The sequence below is a fragment of the Cyanidioschyzon merolae genome, chromosome 16 (genome assembly GCF_000091205.1).
Source record: "Cyanidioschyzon merolae strain 10D DNA, chromosome 16, complete genome".
Classification (NCBI taxonomy): domain Eukaryota; phylum Rhodophyta; class Bangiophyceae; order Cyanidiales; family Cyanidiaceae; genus Cyanidioschyzon; species Cyanidioschyzon merolae.
Window position 1 is genome coordinate 284117 of NC_010142.1, and position 19891 is coordinate 304007.

General features: G+C 54.8%; 6 protein-coding genes across 6 annotated transcripts, besides 1 other annotated feature; 3 read left to right on the forward strand and 3 right to left on the reverse strand.

Moving 5' to 3' along the window:
* Positions 1-1178: 1178 nt before the first annotated feature.
* On the reverse strand, positions 1179-1436 carry CYME_CMP116C (similar to transposase; the record flags this gene model as incomplete). The annotated part of the gene is made up of 1 exon (XM_005537738.1): positions 1179-1436. One exon carries the CDS (start codon positions 1434-1436, stop codon positions 1179-1181), a length of 258 nt encoding a protein of 85 aa, XP_005537795.1.
* A 1611-nt stretch (positions 1437-3047) lies between these two features.
* On the forward strand, positions 3048-5102 carry CYME_CMP117C (block of proliferation 1; the record flags this gene model as incomplete). The annotated part of the gene is made up of 1 exon (XM_005537739.1): positions 3048-5102. One exon carries the CDS (start codon positions 3048-3050, stop codon positions 5100-5102), a length of 2055 nt encoding a protein of 684 aa, XP_005537796.1.
* A 2293-nt stretch (positions 5103-7395) lies between these two features.
* CYME_CMP118C (E3 ubiquitin ligase SCF complex SKP1 subunit) lies at positions 7396-7908 on the reverse strand (the record flags this gene model as incomplete). Its single annotated transcript, XM_005537740.1, has 1 exon — positions 7396-7908. One exon carries the CDS (start codon positions 7906-7908, stop codon positions 7396-7398), a length of 513 nt encoding a protein of 170 aa, XP_005537797.1.
* A 2394-nt stretch (positions 7909-10302) lies between these two features.
* On the reverse strand, positions 10303-11958 carry CYME_CMP119C (GTP cyclohydrolase II / 3,4-dihydroxy-2-butanone 4-phosphate synthase; the record flags this gene model as incomplete). Its single annotated transcript, XM_005537741.1, has 1 exon — positions 10303-11958. The coding sequence occupies one exon, from the start codon at positions 11956-11958 to the stop codon at positions 10303-10305; it is 1656 nt and encodes a 551-aa protein (XP_005537798.1).
* Positions 11959-12146: 188 nt separating this feature from the next.
* Positions 12147-14436: a sequence feature (repetitive element).
* On the forward strand, positions 14380-14769 carry CYME_CMP121C (retroelement, dead; the record flags this gene model as incomplete). Its single annotated transcript, XM_005537742.1, has 1 exon — positions 14380-14769. The coding sequence occupies one exon, from the start codon at positions 14380-14382 to the stop codon at positions 14767-14769; it is 390 nt and encodes a 129-aa protein (XP_005537799.1).
* Positions 14770-16944: 2175 nt separating this feature from the next.
* CYME_CMP122C (unknown kinase with aarF domain) lies at positions 16945-19344 on the forward strand (the record flags this gene model as incomplete). Its single annotated transcript, XM_005537743.1, has 1 exon — positions 16945-19344. One exon carries the CDS (start codon positions 16945-16947, stop codon positions 19342-19344), a length of 2400 nt encoding a protein of 799 aa, XP_005537800.1.
* Positions 19345-19891: the final 547 nt, after the last annotated feature.

Consider the following 19891-nt stretch of genomic DNA (forward strand, 5'->3'; position numbering starts at 1 on the left):
GCTGGTGGAATCGTACCGCGGCAAGCCCTGTATCTGCAAATGCCTCGCTGAGGCATGTTCGGTCAGCTTTGCGCACACTCTCCAGCGCTTCCGGCTCTATTGCATGCGCTTCTTGTCTGCGCATTTCAGGGTGCAGGCGTGCTCGAGATGTACATATTGTTTTCCAAACGCATCGATGGGCATCGTCCAAAATCGATGCCAGTACTCGGTTTACGCCGTCGTCGAAGGAGCCGGAGCGAAGCCTATGCGCGCTACAGCATGTCCGGTGCGATACGCGATCACCAGATAACGCGACTTGTCGACGGTTCCCGTTTCCAGCTCAGAGAACAAGTTGTTGAATGCCCGCTTCTCGTCTTTGACCTATTGAAAGTATTGGCGAAAGCGGCGCGGCTTCATATATTCCTGCCAAATATCGTCTGCAGGAGCCGTTCGGACCCCGATGCACGCTCTTTATGAAGCGTCCAAATCGTTTCGCCACTCAATACGGAGCTCTGAGCGTCGCGATGGCTCCCAACATGGTCATTCCGTGCCATGGTATCGCAGCTGGCGTCCGGCAAGCACGACTCGTGGAAATCACGAGTCGTTTAGAAGCTGAGCAGCATGATCTGATTTCCGTCTAGGTCTCCAGTGACGTCCTCTTGATGGAGAGGTACGGCAACGGCCGTGATTTCCTTGAACCCCCAGTCGACGCTCGGTAGAAACGCATTCCCGCCATTTCTATGGAAGGCTTGAAAAAGATTCTCGTTTCTCGACGTACGCCTAGGTTTCATCCTGTGCATGCAGATTGACAGACAATCTGTTTCTGTCGTGCCTGCTTACATCTTCCCACTTGCTCCCTGCAAACGTGAAACCTTGAACGAGCTCCGCCAACATTCTTCGTAAATTTCACCGAATTTTTCGTTGTTGATCGAAGCGATCAGTTACTTTACCTCCTCGTCTACCTGGCGACGCTGCATGGTTGTGACCTTTGTTGTGTATATCCCGTTTATCTTTTGGATTTAGACACACTTGATCGACGATAACACTGAAACGTGTCACTTCTATCTATGTACACACTAATCCTCTGGTAACATGTCGTCAGCGTTTCCGTCGCGGGCACGTCAACCGACCGGGGCTCGCCTTTGCAGCCCTCACGAGCAGGGGCACAACAGCGACAGAGCAGTTCGGAATTGCTGAAGTTAAAGAGCGACTTGTGGAAGAACTGCGGTCTCACGTATGCGAGCGACTCGTCTATTCATCCGTGAGCATGTAAATTGGCTTTTGACTACACACAAGATGCTTTCGACTGGATTCAACCTCGGAGAATAGGCTGGCACGAAGAGCAGCTCAACGCCAATCCCAGCAACGTGCTGTTTGACAGATTTTTCGTGAACGAAAGCGAGTTTATCCAAGACATCGATAGAAGAATGTGAAACGTCGGAGTCAAGAAGAGTCATTGGACACCGGATGCGCTGTTGAACGATCCGGTGTGCTTAGCGATTTGCAGGCGACCAAAATGCAGCATCGCTGCTTCGACGGACGTTCTCGTCATTTTCGCGTGTCTACGGTTTACGGACAGCGTTTTGTCCGACTTTGAGTACCCACACGCAGACCGACCATTTCCTCCGAATGACTTGTCATTCAGTGAGATTTGCACCAGTTTCTCCTGTAAAAACCTTTCGCGATTCACTGCGGAATCGATACTTGTATTGTATTCAATCACACATGACAGTCTCCCAGGGAAGCGTACCTGTCTCTTTGTCTATCTGTGCTTCTTCATCATCGCTCATAGCCAAGGTATGGAAGCTTTTCATTACTTGGCTTCGTTGGTGGAGTTTCTCACCGGACACACGGGGTGGAATGGTCTCACACGGAGGCTGGCACGTAGCTAGCGTTAGCTCGGCTCCGTTTTGTGGGCACGAAGTTCAAATTAAGGACGACGAGAAGCCCTGTTCATCCGCCGGCTGTCTTTAGGATGACTGGATTGTATAAGAGACGTCGAGTTTCCGACGCCAGCGATGGCAGCATAAAAGCTGTCTGAGATCTTTCTTCAGTCCATAAGGTCCAGTTTTTTGTTAAATCATTACGAAAAAACTAGTAGAACACAAAGGATGAGCAGATCCAGGCAATCCAGACGTTACTGCCTTCCATGCAGAGATGTTCGAGGCGATACCAGCGCGTTTTTGGCGTGCCCTCCCGTTATATCGGAACGCAGAATATCTCGATTTCCATGACTCCGACATAGAGTCCCGAATGTGGCTTCGGCTTGCCACAAAAGAGCCGGGAGCGTTCCTGCATATGCGCCTATGACTAGCTGACAGGCTCACCGTCACTAGAGCTGAGCAGCTCCGCGTCGCTGCACGCTCCTGCTCACGCTGGGTGCACGAGTCGCCTCCTGGCCCCCAGCGACTGCAGTACCTGCGAGCGAAGCTTGCAAACGTCTGAAGCGATGTGCAAAGTGCGGCAAACAATCCGCACGCAGCAAGTTGTATGGTCACGTTGTGCGCTTCACGCACCATGAACGTCCACGAAACTCAAGGGCCGCCTCGCTCTTTCGTGTAGTCCGTGGGACACACCAACTGGCGCAGCGCTTTCACCCCGTCCCTCTGTCGTGTTCCTAATTCGAACGCGTGCAATCCTTATCAAACCCTCTCTCCAGAGGTGATCTCCGTAGAGAACGATGAGCATGCAACTATGCGTCAGGAAGAATACCTGCGACAGGTTCCCCACGTTCTTGCGTACGAAACAGATACCCCAGTAACAGGGCAAGGCAGAAGACGTGCCTGAGGGCCAACACTCGCACAGGCCTCTTCCGCTAGAACATCGAAATTTGGCCGCACTTTTCACACACAGACAACATTCTCGCAATAAAAACTGGTGTTACCGGTCCATTTTCATGCAACGCGGCCTCGTGTCTGGTTGTGAGCGCACCAGCTTGCCCAGCACCTCAGCGCCTACGCAATGCAGCAGAGGACCACCGCCGCTCCCCGAGAACGGTTGCGCGTACCGGCGACGTGCCGCTGCAGTCGCTCAACTCGCGCTGGGAACAGAGCGCTTAAACAACTTGCATGGCGGACTGGATCAGCAGTGGCGAGAGTTCCGAGAGCGAAGCGGAGATCAACACCATCGGAAACGTTCCTCTTCGCTGGTACGACGGCTACGAGCACATCGGTTATACCCGCGACGGGGAACCGCTCCGACGCCGTTACCCAGCGAACGCTTTGCAACAGCTTATAGCAGCTGGAGATGATCCCGAAAACTGGCGCAAACTCTATGACGAGAAAAACGATCGGGAGATCGAACTCACAGATGAAGATGTCAAGTTGCTCGTACAGTACAAACAGCGCCTGCTATCGTCGCTGAGCGGTGACGAGGAAATCATAGCCTGGGCGCCTCGCCAGGTGCTTCCTCTGCACCAGTCCGAGGAACCCAAACGCAGATTTCTTCCGTCGAAACATGAAGCTGCACGCATTCGCAAGATCATTCGAGGACTTGAAGAGGGTCGCATCGTACCTCTCTCGCAGCGGTACCAGCAGCGAGCACAGCAGCATGCACGCTGGCGATATCCCCAGGTGGACGTATGGACCGAGGACGACGATAGCGCATCGGATACCCTGGAACGTAAGCAGAGTCGCGCGGCTCGGGCACGTGCTCGCTCCTATGTCGCTGCACCAAAGCTTGCGCCCCCCGGACACATCGAGTCGTATAACCCACCGGACGAAGCGTTACCCACACCCGAGGAACGCGACGCCTGGGAACGAGCAGCACCCGAAGATCGGCTGTTGCCGTACCTCCCGCAGCGATTCTCCTCGCTTCGTGCTGTGCCAGCGTACAAAGCGTATGTTGAAGAGCGCTACAAGCGCTGCTTGGACCTGTATCTCTGCCCGCGAGTCCTGCGACGTCGCATGCAGACGCATGACCCAACGTCTTTATTGCCAGAGCTACCAGATCCTTCGGAGCTTGCACCATTCCCTGCACGTCTTTCGATGACATATTCAGATGGGAGTCAGCAATCTGCCGCTGCCCTTCGGTGTGTAGCCGTGCATCCGCAACTGGGCCACTGGTTAGCAACCGGCTCTGATGATGGCCTGGTTCGAGTTTTCGATGTCATTACCGGTGCTTTGGTATGTCGTTTGGACATGTGCGCCAGGCATTCAGGAAGCGCACCAGACCTGGCGAAAACAGCGCGCGACCCCGTGGTATCCCTGGTTTGGCTGCACGCACTCGAGCCGAGCGTACAGGAGATGCTCCTGCTGGTTGCCGTCGGACGTTGTATCTACATCCTCCGCGTCTATCCGTTGATCATGGGACAACGAGCCACAGGTGCGCGCGGAGACGATCCTGTGCAAACGCCGGAGTCGGCGGTGCCGCAGCGGGCGCCATCCACCTTGCCGCTTCCCGCTGATGTACAGTGGCGGGAGCTCAACGACGAGGATTGCGGGGCGCTGCCACGTGGCACGCTCCTTATCGAGCACGGCAAGCGAATTCGACACGTAGCAGTACATGCACGTTCCGATTATATCGCTGTTGTGGGCAGCGATAGCAACGGCAGCACAGTCTACGTTCATCAGTTGTCGCGACGGCATTCACAGACACCGTTTCGGAAGCACATTGCGGATGTTCAGTGCACCGCTTTCCATCCGAGTCGACCGTTTTTCTTTGTGGCAACGATGCAGCATATTCGGGTGTACTCGCTGGCAACAAGAAGCATCGTTCAGAAGCTTACACCTCGTGTTCGGTGGCTCTCAACGTTGGATATTCATCCTGGAGGCGATAACGTGCTCTGCGGGAGCTACGATAAGCGACTCTGTTGGTTCGATCTGGATTACGGCGAGAAACCTTATCGCGTTATTCGCAACCATTCCATGGCGGTTCGCAAAGTCTGCTTTCATCCGAGACTGCCGTTGTTCGCCTCAGCTGGCGACGACGGCACCGTGCACGTCTTTCATGCTACCGTCTACGATGATCTCGGGAAGGACCCGTTGCTGGTTCCGTTGCGGATCCTGCACGGACACCAGGTCAGCCAACGACTCGGCGTCTTCGATATCGCCTTCCACCCGCGTCTTCCGTGGTTGTTCAGTGTAGGTGCAGACGGAGCATGCCACCTCTGGACGGAGGTTTGAGCGTCGTGCACATGTGGTTAAACGTTGAGCGGGTCTCGTGTGGCTAGTAGGTGCTGGTGTCCTGCCCATGGAACACGCGCGGGGACCGGGACACACCAAGAACGATTGCGACCTAATCACCAATTCCTGGACGCAATGGAAACCTGCGAAACGAATACCCGAGAGTCGTGACGACCCTGGTGTCAGCGTCTACGGTGAAAGCAGCAACCACTCGAAGCGAGCCGAACTTGACTTGGACACAACACCTTGGAGGCGTCGCGTTAACGGGAACGATCGATTTGTTTCCAAGTGCTTTTGAGCCTTCAGCTCACGTTTGTTTCACCCTTGATGTGGTGTAGAGCGGGTGATCGACGTCACGATGCAATGTGACTTTAACATCGTGGACGCATGGAGTGTAGGATATATATTCCTTAATGAAGAGGGCACGGGGGACTGCATTCCTCCTTGAGTTCAGTCACACTGGAGTGCTCTGATGGCTGAGGAACACTGAAAAAACAAGTAGATGCGCTCCGCACCATTCAAAGGTGTTCGCAAAATGCCTATGCGGTCAATGGTAGATGACAACCCGTTGATCACCGTACAGAAAGCAAAAGCGACGATCATAGACGCCACGGGCGTCTCTCTTTCTCAACAGACAATACGTGTGGTCGTGGAAACTTTGGGATACAGCCCCAAAAAACGTCCTAATTCAGGTACAGCCATCTTTCACCGAAATGGCAACTAAAGCGTGCGTAAAACTCAGAGATCGGTATGGAGCTGAGAGTCATTGGTTTGGTTTTTTTCCGTCGATACGACTCTCGTCGGATGAAACGGTCGGAGCGCTTATGGGTATACGCGGAGCAGGGAGCCCGTTCCATGTACAATGGAACTCGAAGAGAACGACGACCTCATCACCTGTTCTAGCTGCAGTGGATTCATTTGGCAGTCTAGGTTTCGTTCGTCGAGAGGGTTCATACAACAGTACCAACCACACCGCCGAATCATTGATGGATTTTCGCTCGACGTCTGACGACGTTCTTCTACTTGACAATGTGGCATTTCACCATTTCCCTTGCGTTCCAGCTTTTGCCGATTCTATCGGAATAAAGCTGCTTGTCATTCCTCTGCATACTCCGTGGTTGATGCCCATCGAAGGACTGTTTTCTATCGTGAAACGCAATGATCGCTCCACTGGGCGGATCGCTGCGTCTTTCTGTACACGGTGACACACCGGGGCACATGTCGTCTTTCTTCTGCAAGCTCTCTGCCCTGCGGGAATCTCCTCACCTAAAGGCATAAACAAGTTCCTTCATTTCAAAAAAATTGGAAAGTGAGCTCGGACGTACATTTCAGAAGGTCGATATCGAGAGCAGCCAGCGGAGCGCATCGGCGATAGAAAAATACGGAGAGCTGACCTAGCACCGGATGGAACAGAGAGCGCGCGTTCTAGCAATCCCTGCATTCATGAATTTCATCAGAGTCAACAAACACATGGAGTATGCGAACTGAGACTCGCACGCCACCATCAATATCAGGCGACGTGTGATGCTGAGGACAAGGCCCGCAGACCTGTCGCGATCCAACGTTATGAGGCAACCCTTTTATGCTCGAAAAGTACATGGAGAAGCTGAAGCAGATAACAGTAGGCCGATCAAACAGGCTGGGAAGCGTCTGCGGGTTGGTGTATATCCTTACCATCCATGGTTATGAGGTGTTTTCCGTTTTTATCGGTATAGCTGTCGTGTCTATATCTTGGGGCGCTCGTGCAGTTCAGGTGCATCTGAAGCACCTGCGGCCAGCCAAGGCGCTCATGCGACGCTGCCCCGTACTACTACTACGACTACTACAGATCAAATTTCTAGTTTCTGGACACTGGTACTCGACAGGCATTCTCAGAGGATCGCCACACAAGGCAAGTCGCGTGAGCGATCGTCGCCTACTGCACCCCAAGGCGCGCACTCGGTGAGAGGATGTCGTAAACACGCACGGCCTTGAACCCGCCCCTGCTGCTGCTACTGCTGCCGAGGATGATGATGTTGGTGGTGGCGGTAGCGGAGGTAGTCGGGGCTCTGATGCTGCTGCTGCTGCTGCTGCTGCTGTTGTGTCGCAGGAAACGCTCATGTGTTCCATTCTGTCACTCGCGTTGTCTGCGCTGGTGACCTGCAGACGCAGCACCGGAGCCGACACGTCGACGCCTCGGTACCACCACGTGACGGACATCAAAGCGCCCGTTCCATATCAATCATGGCAGTCATGGCTGGGGAGTTTGCATCATCGAGGAGCACGCGCGGTGTCTCTGCGCGTGCTCGGCTCGCTAGTGGCTATCGGTTTCGGCCCAGGAGTTCTCGGCCCGCAGCTGAGCCTCTTCTTCGGGCGTAAAATCGTTTTCGATATTGAAGGTCGCTCGTATTTGCTCAGGGGTCTTGCCTCGTATCATGTCCGCGATGTGTCTACAACACAGATCCAGCAGAGATGGTATATCCAGAAAGTTTGCAGCCAGTGTTAAAGAGAATAGAAGACTCTGATCAACTCGCAGGAAATCGCGGTCCCAGAGCGTTCGTTCGCCTTTTGGGCGGTTCGGTTGCGCGTGGTATCGACAGTACTCAATGACCTTAGCCAGGGTCTTGGCGTCGATGTCTTCCAGAAGTATCCCTGACTCGTCGCTATCGGCAACGTCCTCAAGCAGGTTTCGAATAACGTTGGAGACTTTCAGGATGGACTCTTCTACGTCAAAAACTTCGCCTTCAGCAGAGCGCAGACGAATAACGCGCCCGCCCCGGTAACCTGGAATGAGTGGTGCCTCTGAAGCGCCGTCCGCGGTCTCCATCGAACACGCCACTGTTCGCTCGCAAAAGCCTCCGTCGTTCTACCAGCCGCTCGCGGTGGACAGAGCGTACGTGCTTGTCTCTGTATCGTTTTAAGACAGGCACCTTTCGTTTTCACAGGGTAGTCTACCCCAGCGGGAACGCTTCCCTCTAAACAGCAGCCAAGTGCCCCCAGGAGCAGCCGTGTGCAGCGCTCAGCGCTTGCCAGCAACACTGCACTGTGCAGGGCGAGAGTTGGCGCCGCCCAGCGCGCCTGCGCGCGGGACACCACGACGTCCCCAGTGAAGCGTTCCGCATTCCCCGATAGCTGGCACTGATCGACATCGGACACTGAACTGCTTGCTCTATTCGTGATTGATGAGGTTCTCCTGAACATTGTTTCTGAATATACAGCTTCGACAATCGAACTGCAACAAGAGCGGCTTATGGATTTGTGCGTAGTCTTAGGACTCTCGGTGGTGTTCGCGGAGAGGCTCCTTCGAAGCGCTCGCCAGTGAAATTCGTATCGTGACTGTCATCAAGATGACGAGCGATACAATCGACTATAGTCTGTAAAGTATTCAGTTTTGTTATTCAATTCATACGTAGAGACCTCTTTTGTCATGCATTCATGACGCGTAGCACAGTGAATGCAGGCATTATTGATGGACAAAAGAACCGGATACGGTTCTTCGGTGACTGGATCACAAGCTCCTGCTGATACGATACTGAGCATGTCACGTTCAGTTATCGAAACCATTCGGAACGCAAATCCTCCTGTCTTTGTGGCGATTGAGGAGACGGGATTCGATACCAGCACGGTACCTGTGACCGCGTACGCTCCCAGAGGCACCCGTACCTTCGATGCTGGGTGCCTGGAGAGGGCGTTGGAGTCGGCAGCGGATCATCGCAGCGCTCGCTTTCCGTGGAGCATGCGTCACTGTGTTGGATGAAGACGGCGCAGGCAGATTGGTATCTCTCAGCTTGCCGTACAGCCTGGATGCTTTTTCCGGTACTTGTTTTATCATGAACAACACCGTCGTCCTCAAAGCCTCTATCGAATGGGACCGCGAGCATTTCAGCGTGGAGCGGGTGTCGCTCAGAACACGCCTGTGATCGTCAGGTACGGCACTGCGAACGGAGGCAGAGGAGCATATCGATGCGATCCTTCTGCACCCGTGAAGAGCGTGTGCCGAGCGATACAAGCAAGCGTTCATGTGCCACAGGGCAGCGTTCTGAGCAGGATGAGAAGGCGGAGGTGGTGGCAGAGCAGGAGCATATGCTCTGGTCAAGGGGGCACGCCTCAGCACATTCAAGTGACACCGCTGCGATGGGTGCACCCGCACTGGGTACAAAGCTGATGAAAATGACAAGCTATCCGTTGATCGCAACTTTTGCCTGTGCCTGGAATGCGTCGACAGCGGCCTGCAACGGTGTCACTGGGGCTTTCATCGCGCTGCCAACACGCTTCGACCGCTGACTGCAAAGACAGAAGCAAAGAAGAGACCGGCGTATTGAAAGCCAGAGATAATTGGAGAGCAAGAGGAAGCAGCGGCAGGCGAAGCCAGCAAAAGCCGATGTTCATGATGGTAAAAAAAGAGACCCAAACTCCAGCGGGTACGCCCGTCTTCGCCCGATGGACCCGTTCCATTGTAGTCTGACACGGGTGTACGCGACGCTGCCGCATGCGTTCAGGTATACCTCCGAGAGATCCTCGGTATACGCCTGCCCTTACATACGGCAAGTCGATCTCAACGTCAAGTGCCGTAACACGTGCGGCTCCTGCTCCAGACGCCGGCCGCTTGATCGCAACGCAATCCCGTGTGCTTGACGAGCTTCAATAAAAACGCTTTGGTGCCGACGTTATCGTTGCACACCAGGCGCATGACCCGATGCGAAAGCTGGGCAAACGTCATCGCTCGGGGCTCGATCCGCAGCGGAACCTCAGCATGCTAACTCGCAGTCAAAATGCAGACCTTGTTTCTGATCGACGATGCCTGGACCTTTCCGGTGTCCAGATCCAATGCAGCCGTGTCACGTGCGCTCACTCACTCACACACTCTCTCTCTCCCTAGAAAGCACAGATCGTATCTCTAGCCGCATGCACGTCTTGCGCGGTTCGAACGAGGCCTCTCTACGACAGGTTCATCGTTTGCGCTGTGGGTATGTTTCCGGTGCCAGTGATACCCACCATCCGCGGAGGCATGCGCTACGACCATCGCGATGGACTTTTGCGGCCTCCGCGGGCACACACACACACACACACACACCGAGTAACGCGGTTTATCGATTGCAGGGCGAAAGACAACCCGTTGCCAGCATAGGCATGGACAGGAGCATCCACTCGACTCGCTGGCGGCTCATCGAAGGGCCACTGGACCGCGTACGTTTCTTCGCTGACTCGTGGTCCGCTGCGTTCAATTGAGGTCGCGAATCTCCACTTGCACCTCTTTCTCCCGATCAAACTCATCTTCAATCTCGATCAAATGGCCCAGTTTGGCCTTTTTCGTGCGCAAGTAGCGGATATTCCACTTGTTTGGCGTAACCTTTACAGGCACGCGCTCCATAATGGATAATCCGTACCCACTGAGACCGGTGTACTTGCGAGGATTGTTGGTCATGAGTCGCATTTGCTGCACACCGAGGTCCACGAGAATCTGCGCACCAATGCCATATTCCCGGCTATCGACAGGTAGACCGAGATCCTCGTTCGCCTCAACGGTATCGCGCCCTGCATCTTGTAAGGTGTACGCACGGATTTTGTGCGAAAGCCCAATCCCTCGACCCTCTTGGCCGCGTAAATACACCAAGACGCCCTGGTTCTCGGCCGCAATTTTCTCCATCGCAAACTGCAGTTGCAGTCCGCAGTCACAGCGCAGCGAGCCGAAAACATCACCTGTACAACATTCACTGTGCACACGAACCAGTACGGGACGGTTACTGAATTGCTGCGGGTCCCCGCGGACCAACGCAAGGTGCTCGCAACCATCGAGCTCGCTAACGTACGCGTAGACCGTGAAATCGCCGTATTTGGTGGGCATTCTTGCACCCTGGGGCTCAATCCGGCGAACGAGCTTCTCCCGACGTCGTCGAAAACAAACGAGATCCGCAATACTCGTCAAGACCAGTCCGTGCTGCTTCGAGAACACTTCCAAATCAGGCATACGTGCCATACTCCCGTCGCTGTCGTTGACGATCTCGCAAAGGACGCCGACCGGTGCCAGCCCTGCAAGCCGGCATAGATCGAGACTCGCCTCTGTGTGACCTGCACGTTTGAGCACACCACCCTTGGCATAGCGCAGCGGAAAGATATGACCAGGTCGGCGAAAATCATCAGCTGTGGACCTGGGGTTCGCCAGCGCCCGAATCGTCGCACTCCGATCAGCGGCAGAGATGCCGGTCGTGACGCCGTGCTTTAAATCGACGCTAACCGTGAAAGACGTCCGTTTCGGATCTTCGTTATCGGGCACCATCTGAAAAAGGCGCAATTCGTTCAGACGCTCCTCCTCCATGGACACACAGATCACTCCGGATGTGTGGCGAACCATGAACGCGATCGCTTGAGGTGTCGCCTTCTCTGCAGCGAGGATAAGATCACCTTCGTTCTCCCGATCTTCATCATCAGTAACGACAACGAATTCTCCACGCTGCAGAGCTGCAATTGCATTCAGAACGGACTGCTCACCAAAACACCAGCCGACGTCTTTATCAGTGGTCGCAAAGCCCGAGGCGCCTACGCTCCCGTTCTCGGTCTCCATTTCCGCTTCAGGCGCGTCTCTGAGTGAATCTCCTAAGCGCTCGGCCTCGCAGAACACACCTCTCGCAGCTAGCGACTGTACGTGCGACGAGTTCACTGCAGCGGGCGCTGGTGCAGGCGTCGCTCCCGGTGCTCGCTCTGCAGCGGTGCCGTCACCAGCGCTCTGAGCCAGTGCACCGCGCATGAGACTTAAGTTCTTCATGGTGCCTATGATTTTAAAATAATTGCGCCTTCCTAGAAAATTTGAGGCTAGTTGTCGTCGAGCGTGAACACCAGAGACCGACCACGAGACCCTAGCGGGAACGCACTGAAACATGAGCCGCAGCAACCTGTTTCGTCGCACTTGTTGCTTGCCAAGTCGTGAACTTGCTAGTGTGTTCCCAGGTCGCACGAAAGAAAGATCGCAAACTGCGCTTTCTTGTCCAAACGCTCTGGATATTCTCGGGGGAACACGACTTTTGACGAATGCGTTGTGCTTCACACTAGGTCACCTGCGCAATGTCGCACGAACACCGAACTCTTTTCAAAAGAAAAACGCTGTCGCCAACGGTGTACAGTAATAGCGGTGAACGCGTCCTAGAGAAGACGTCGCTAACTGAGGTGCAGACGCCACCCCGTCTTTCTCGACCGGCCACCCACTAATGCTTCCAACGTTTTCTCATATAGTTCACATTTTAGCAATTGTCCAATAAATTTCTTTCTTGTCAGCTCTGGAGGTCTTCTTTCCATCACCGCACATCTCCTGATATTGATTGCGGCGTGAGTGTCTCGGTTCACAAACTCCATACGTTTCTTGCCATCATTGGTTGTACTTACTAAAGCAAGTAGCCCTCGAACTTATGCCCTTCTTTCCATTTGCTCCTCCGTCAGCGGTCCGTACTTTGCTACATCCTCACGGCTCCTTTAAAAGCCCCACACACCACGCCCGGATGAGAGGTCTAGTTTTTCCGGAGGAGCTCTGAAAGTGGGTTAAACCGGGGTGTTCGGGCGACGGGTAAGGAAGCCCACGCCAGGGACCTTGACCGCAACGAACGGGGCGGCGGAGGCAGCAGCACGAGGAAATATTGACGAGAGTTCTGAGCAGTCATCCGCTGCTCCCGAGCCAACGCTGCGGGTTCCGGCGCAAATCCCGGATCCATCCTCGAACTCGGGCTACGTTTTACCTCCCACCTTGAGTACCTACCTCAACTTTGGAAACAATGTCGGCGGATACTTTGGAAGACGGCTGTCGATATGCTCGTGGTCGAAGCTGGAACGAGCGCTTACCCGCCTATATGTTTGGGGAGCGGATACTAAGCCGCTGAAAGGTTGGTTCGTAGACTGTTCCCAATGGTTGCGGGTAGCTTCACGCGTCCACCAAGGTGACGGTCGCATTTGAATCGACCTTGACTAATGTACTTCTGATTCTACGCTCGCGCTGCGGCAGAAACTCAATGAACAACTGGAATGCAGGAGGCAATGGTGGCATGTACGTTCACACACCACGTGGGGGTGCGTCTAAATCGACGAAGTATCTCGGGAGCACCGCAGCGTTACTCCTATTCCCTCACGCGCTACGACTCGATAGGTTTCGCGTCATGGAATATTTGCGGTGTGGCCTCGATACTAGACGACGAGATATCGAATTACCAGTACAGTAATGAAGAACTGATACAAGTCGAGAACTCTACAATAGGAAAAGATACCCAACGGGATACGGAGAAGGAGGCACAGGAAACTCATGATCCACGTAGATGCGAAATAACCAGAGAAAGCAGCTCAGGAAAGAGCCCGAAGAAGAAGAAGACCAACAAGAAAAGACAGAAGAATAGAGAGAAGAACTCCTGAACGAGCCCATAACCACTTATTCCCCGAAAGGGCACCCCAGCAGGAACTCAAGAAAGCTGCCGCCAAGCCAAGTCACCTACTCACAGCGTTGAAGATCCGAAAAGCCATGCATACAAATCTTTAGACCAATTGGCACGCGAGTATGTAGATGGGAATCAGAAGATTGCCAGAGAGCTGGGACTGCTTGCACCAGAACGCAACAGTTGCAAACCTCAGTACCTGAAACGACGTACCAATACCCGGATTGATGAATGCCACCGACTCAACAAAATCGTCAACCGCACCGCCATACATGCCAACGCCGGAGACAAGGAAGCGAAAGCAGCGCTACCGACGCTACAGGCGGAACATGAAGAAGCTATCAAAAGAAAGAAGAAACTCTCCAGAGAAGACAAACGAGAGGATCGAAACCGCAAAATCACCTCCCTGGCGGAATCTATGCTGGAGAGCACCAACAAAGATGAGACTTGGCGCTACGTCCGATCGAGACTGGACCCGCCAACAGACTGCTTGGGGCTCACACCAATTGTTTATAAGGAAGCGCTGAGGACGGAGCGTGCCTCAGTGAATGAGGCCTAGACGGACCACGGGACAGAGCTGCATGAAGACGCAACTGGGCACTGCCAAGACCCAATCTATTGGCACCAACATGCCGCAGAACTACCGCGCCTCGACCCGGTACCAGTATGGAACGACCCAATCTTCTGGCCTGAATCTGTTCGGACCCTGCTATGCTCAAGCAACCGCAAAACACCTGGCATCGACGGTATCTCTGCGGAGTGGATGATACTGGTGACCCCAGAAGACGGGACAACAGGGACACTATCGATACCAGATGAACTTGACACAAGCTTAGGCAAACGCCTTGTGGAGCTCATCCAACGCATGTTCGAAGAGGCGTACATCCCGGATGTATGGAGGACTGCCGAGGTCGTACCGATCCTCAAAAAGGACTCTCACATACACAGACATGAATATCTACCGGCCTATCGGCCTCATCCCGTCAATCATGAAGCTACTTTGCGCCATTCCCACGAACCGGACTCAGAGGCGCTTCGAGGAACGCAAGTTCTTCGCCCCAGAACAGGCTGGATTCCGGAGCCACGAGGAGTGCATGAGCCATGCCCTGACCCTCATTGAAGTGGCGCAGCGTCGCTTCATTAGCGGCCAACAACCAGCTTACGTATGCTTCATCGACTTTCAAAAGGCCTTTGACACGGTCCCGCATGAGGCTCCATTTCTGAAGATGGAACGAGTCGAAGTCTCCGGAAAGTGCTTACCGTTCTTCCGTGCGCTCTAGGCAGACTCGTGGATGTGCACCCGACTGGGCGACTGCTGAAGAACCCCTTCGGTAAGAGTCCGCCGTGGACTGCGATAGGGCGACCCCACATCCCCGCTCCTTTTCAACATCTTCATCAACGATCTGCTGAACAACTGCGGACAATACGGACTTGAGGTGCCGTGGATAGACTGGGGAGATGCCCGGTGAGGAGCCCTCACATAGGAACCGCCTCGCAGGCCTTCTATTCGCGGACGATGTCGTGTTGCTGGCTCCCGCCCCGGAAACGCTTGCGGCTAGCATGGAACAAGTCAGCGCCTGGGTCGATCGCTGGAAGATGAGCATTGCAGCATCGAAGTGCGGCGTCATGGTCATCCATGGAGACTCGCAGCGCATTCGCAATCGCTCGTGGCGGTTGCAGAATCAGGAAATTCCGATCGTGGAAAAATATCGCTACCCGGGGGTCTGTCTAACGCCGACGATCGACGAAGAGGCACACGTCGACGAGATGATCGCCAAGATGCATAGACGTACAGCGATCGCACGCCCAGTCCTATCCGACCCCTCTATCTGCATAGCAATTCGTACCAGCGCACTTAGGATGTGTATCATCCAGCCTGCGACCTGGGGTGCTGAATGGTGCGGCATGAAGCACACAAATGCCTCGCGTCTGCAGACAGCCGCCAACAGGGCAATAAGACTCGTTGTTGTTGGATGCTCAATGCAGAGCAGAGCAACCAACCCGCTGGCACTCGGACTTGAACTCCAAATACCCTCAATAGAAGCGATAGCAGCAGGCTTCCGGGCATGTATATGGGCGAAGGGGTCCACCAAGCGCACCCGGTTCAGTCGGAGTTTCATGCAGATCCCAACGCACTCCAAGAAATCTTGGATGAAATCAACGCAGATTTGGGTGAAGCGCCTTTTAGGAGACAACACGCTCCAATCGTTCCCCAGGAATATAGAAGGCTCCCGCCGCCTCTAGCGAACGGTCCAAACAAAAATATGGGAGGGTAGACACGGAACCAGTCGCCAGTAACGCCGGCTTGACTCTATACTGGAACTACAGCCTAGCCTGTTCATTCAAGTACTGGTAGGAGGTGCTGGAATTCCCGGGACTTGCTCGCGGTAGCCAGTGGCTCGCGAAAATCCGCGTTGGTGGCTTCTGGCTAGCGCCAGCTCTAAGCCGTATAGGAACACTGGAATCGCACTGTCCCTGCTGTGGAGACGATAACCCCGAGACGCTGACATATTTAGGCTTAGAGTGCCCGCGCTGGAAGCAGGAGCGCAGCGTGCTCCTTGAAGGACAGCAGCAGCTGGACATCACCGTGATAGCAAAAGGCCGGACACTCACTTTGAGTGTAGCACTGGCAACTGATGGTCCGCTAACGGAGCCTCAGCGCTCATTAGTGGCGAACAAACTCACATGCTACGTTCTGGGCGGAAGGTCCAGCGGATCGGATGCGCACACGGGCTCAGTGCGCTTTCTGCGCCTACCCACTGTGGTGAGCGTCAAGCACAAACCCACATTGCCAACCGACAACAACGCATTCCATGCATGATCACGAAGGAGAGAGGCAGCTCCCAGGATATATCTGAACAGCCATGTTTCTCCAGCGTGTCGTGCAGCGAATACAAGCCTGCATCCGCAGACTGTCCGAGCACAAACTGACGATGAGACCGGATTCTACGTCGGGTGAACCATGCCTCGAGCCGACGCCCTCTGTGGTATGGAAAAGCAGTTCTAGCTCTATGAACTATCTGCTCCAGCATTTAAGGCGCAAAGGCGGATACGGAACGGCAGGTACGAGGCACACACGATAGGACGTATGAAACGACCAGAATATCCGAGAAGAAGTACAGGTAAAGTAACTTGGAAGTAGGGGGTTTCATAAATACTTCACCGCGCACTGGAAAAAAAGTGAGAAAAGAAAAAGCGCTTGATCGGAGAACGCTGACCCAAGGAAACGTCTTCTCCATAGGAAAAAGAACCTGCACCACACAATGGGCGAGTCGAGCGCGTCCACGGTGCTGCTCGCCGCCGGAGCGCAAATGCCCCAGAGCGGCGATTCCCAGTTCACGTTCGCACACACTGCACCACACGACGTCGAAGGTGCGTAGCAGAGACTTCGAAAAGCGGGTTTTCTGCTCGTGGTGACTTGTTCCAGGAGCGTTTTGCGTCAACTGGTGCACACCATGACACTCGGGTTCATTGTGCCAGTTCCTAGAACGCAACGCTGGGCTGCGCACTCAATCTGGTTGGGAGCGACTGACAGAGTGCCTCATCCACGAAGTGCGGTGGCTGCAGGGAACGCTATCGTGCGGCGTACTCGACTCGTTGGAGCTGGGGCGCAACCGCAGCGGCTGAAGCGCGGAACGCTGGCTAGTTTGCGCAGTGTACACGGCGGGAGCGGGCACGTATGGGACAATGTGTCGTGTGCAAACTCTGGCAGCACGGAATCCGGAGACTTGACACGCAACCGTTTTGCCGTTCACAGGAGGCTGGGGTCGTCCGAGTGGCGTCGCACCTGGAGCGAGCGACTGGCTGGAGCGCGTCGTTTTCTGGTGGAACGTGCTCGGACGACGCTGCGGCGCTCGCCGCAACTCCTTCGCGAGACTCGACAGCAGGTGCAACGAGGGGCAGTCTGGTGCGAGCAGCGGCTTCGGCTGCTTGCCGCAAACATGCTCAAATATCTCGAGTGGATGTCGAAACTTCGGCAGCGCCGCAGGGCTCGTTCGCCTTCTGCCGAATGGGGTCTCGTACTGGAGGCAGGCTGGGCGCGCCGCGGTTTCGGCTCTCCAGCGAGTCGGGCAGTGGAAATCTGGTCGTTTGCGCTTCATCAGGTGTGGATGGAATTGCGTCTGCGTCGAGTTCAGGATTCGAAGCAACGCGCTGCGCTGCGCCGCCGGAACGCCCGCGCGCTCAAGGAGGGCCTCCTCCGTCTCGGACCGACGTTCATCAAGCTTGGACAACTCGCGAGCACGCGCGTGGACCTCTTCCCCCGTGAGTATATCGAAGAGCTTGTCTCATTGCAGGATCGCGTTCCACCGTTCAACATTCGCGTTGTGCGCCAGATCATCAGGGAGGACCTCGGTCGCGACATCGAGGAGCTCTTTGATACGTTCGAAGAGGAGCCCATGGCGGCCGCATCGCTCGGCCAAGTGCACAAAGCGCGCATCAACGGACAAGACGTGGCTGTGAAGGTACAACGCGCCGGACTCCGGGAGCTTTTTGATGTGGATCTGAAGAACTTGCGTCTGCTCGCGCAGATGCTAGACTGGCTGGATCCGAAGACAGACGGCGCCTCACGAAACTGGGTGGAAATCTACAATGAGTCGGCGCGGCTGCTCTACGAGGAGATTGACTACGAAAACGAAGCACAGAATGCGCGAGAGTTTGCAGACAACTTTGAGCGATCCACTCGGGCGTTCGGGGGCGCAAATGATTGGGTGCGCGTCCCCAGAATTCTCGATGCCTACACGTCCAAGCGAGTGCTGGTCATGGAGTACGTGAAAGGCACCAAAATCAGCGCCGTGGAGGCGCTCGACGCCCTCGGTCTCGATCGAAAGCTACTTGCAGAGCGACTCGGGCGTTTCTTCCTGGAACAAACGCTGCGGCATGGTTTTATTCACTGTGATCCGCATCCGGGAAACATCGCAGTAGACGAAGAAGGCAGGTTGCTGGTCTATGATTTCGGCATGTGCCAGCGCCTGACTGCCAAAGTGCGCCGGGCCGTCGTGAACCTTGTCTTCGCGACCTACGAGAACGATGTTGCAGCCTTTGTGGATGCGCTGGCGGAAATGGGTGTCCTGAAACAAACCGCTGACAGGCTTACCGTATACCGCATCGCCCGGTACTTCCTCAAAGCGTTCCGGGAACGCCTCGACGGCACTGCCGTGCAACTGGGCGGCGTCGCGGGTGCAGAGGCCACTGGCGAACAGCCGCCAGCACCAGAGACGACAACAAATCCGTTACCGAGTCTGCCAGTGGTGGACAGGAAGCTTGCACGCCAAATGACGCTAGAGAAGAGGCTCTCGGCAATCGGAGAGGAGCTGCTAGCAGTGGCCGACGATCAGCCGTTCCAGTTTCCGGCAGTCTTTACCTTCGTTTTCCGTGCATTGACCTCCATCGACGGTGCAGCCAAGGCACTGGACCCCGCCTTCGATATCACACGTCTCACCAAGCCGTACCTGCGTGATCTCATCGACCTCCGCGATGGATCCATAGCAAAGACCGCGTTGAAAACCGCCACCAAAGCGCTGGGTTGGCGCAAAGAGGACCTCGCCAGCGTCGTCACGCAGCCCCGAAAAGTCGCCTATATCGAATCGGTACTGCGGAAGATAGAGACGGGCGACCTCAAGATTCGCGTGAGAACGCTGGAAATCGAGCGCTCTTTCAAACTGCTCAGCGTCATGGTCGAAATTTTAGGTCACGGCATGCTCGCAAGCATCTTCATGAACATGGCACTCGCCGGGGTCTTCGCATCTGCCTGTTACCTTGGAGCAGCAGTGTGCGGTGTGCGCGCACTCGTCGGTTTTCTCAACTTGCGCATCATCCAACAACGACAGGCAAAGTACGCTCGTGGCGGGAATTAAGTATCCCACAGTGGCTGCCAGCAGTCACTGCAACAGTCATAGCGCTTGAGAAGCGTTGTCGCATACGCTTGGCGCTTTTTCCAAACCAAAACAGGTTGTTGACGTATACGTACGAATATCGAATACTGGGCTACCATAGCCGGTCATCGATTGGCCAGGCAAATCGTTCACGGTGTAAATATACGGCGCTCCAGTGTGTGGTGCTGGACCGCTGAACCCTACCATACCAGTACCTGATCCCAGGCGAGTACGCAGTGCCCTCTCTCCTGGCCAAGGATATTTTGTTTCTCGAGAGCCTGCCCCGTTTCACCACAATGTCCACCATGGATACGAAATCATTCACTGGAACGTTCGCTCAACAGCAAGGCGATGGATGTTCATCCAGCACGAGACGTTTCCGAATATTGATCGAGGCGGTCGAATATCGATGAAGAGAAAGTACTTGCGAACATCGTTGCAGGCGGCATCGTATTCTAGCAAGTCGCTCGTTTTCGTCTGCCCCGCCGAGTAACCTGAAGTCTGCTTCCCGTGCACCATCTGCTGCATG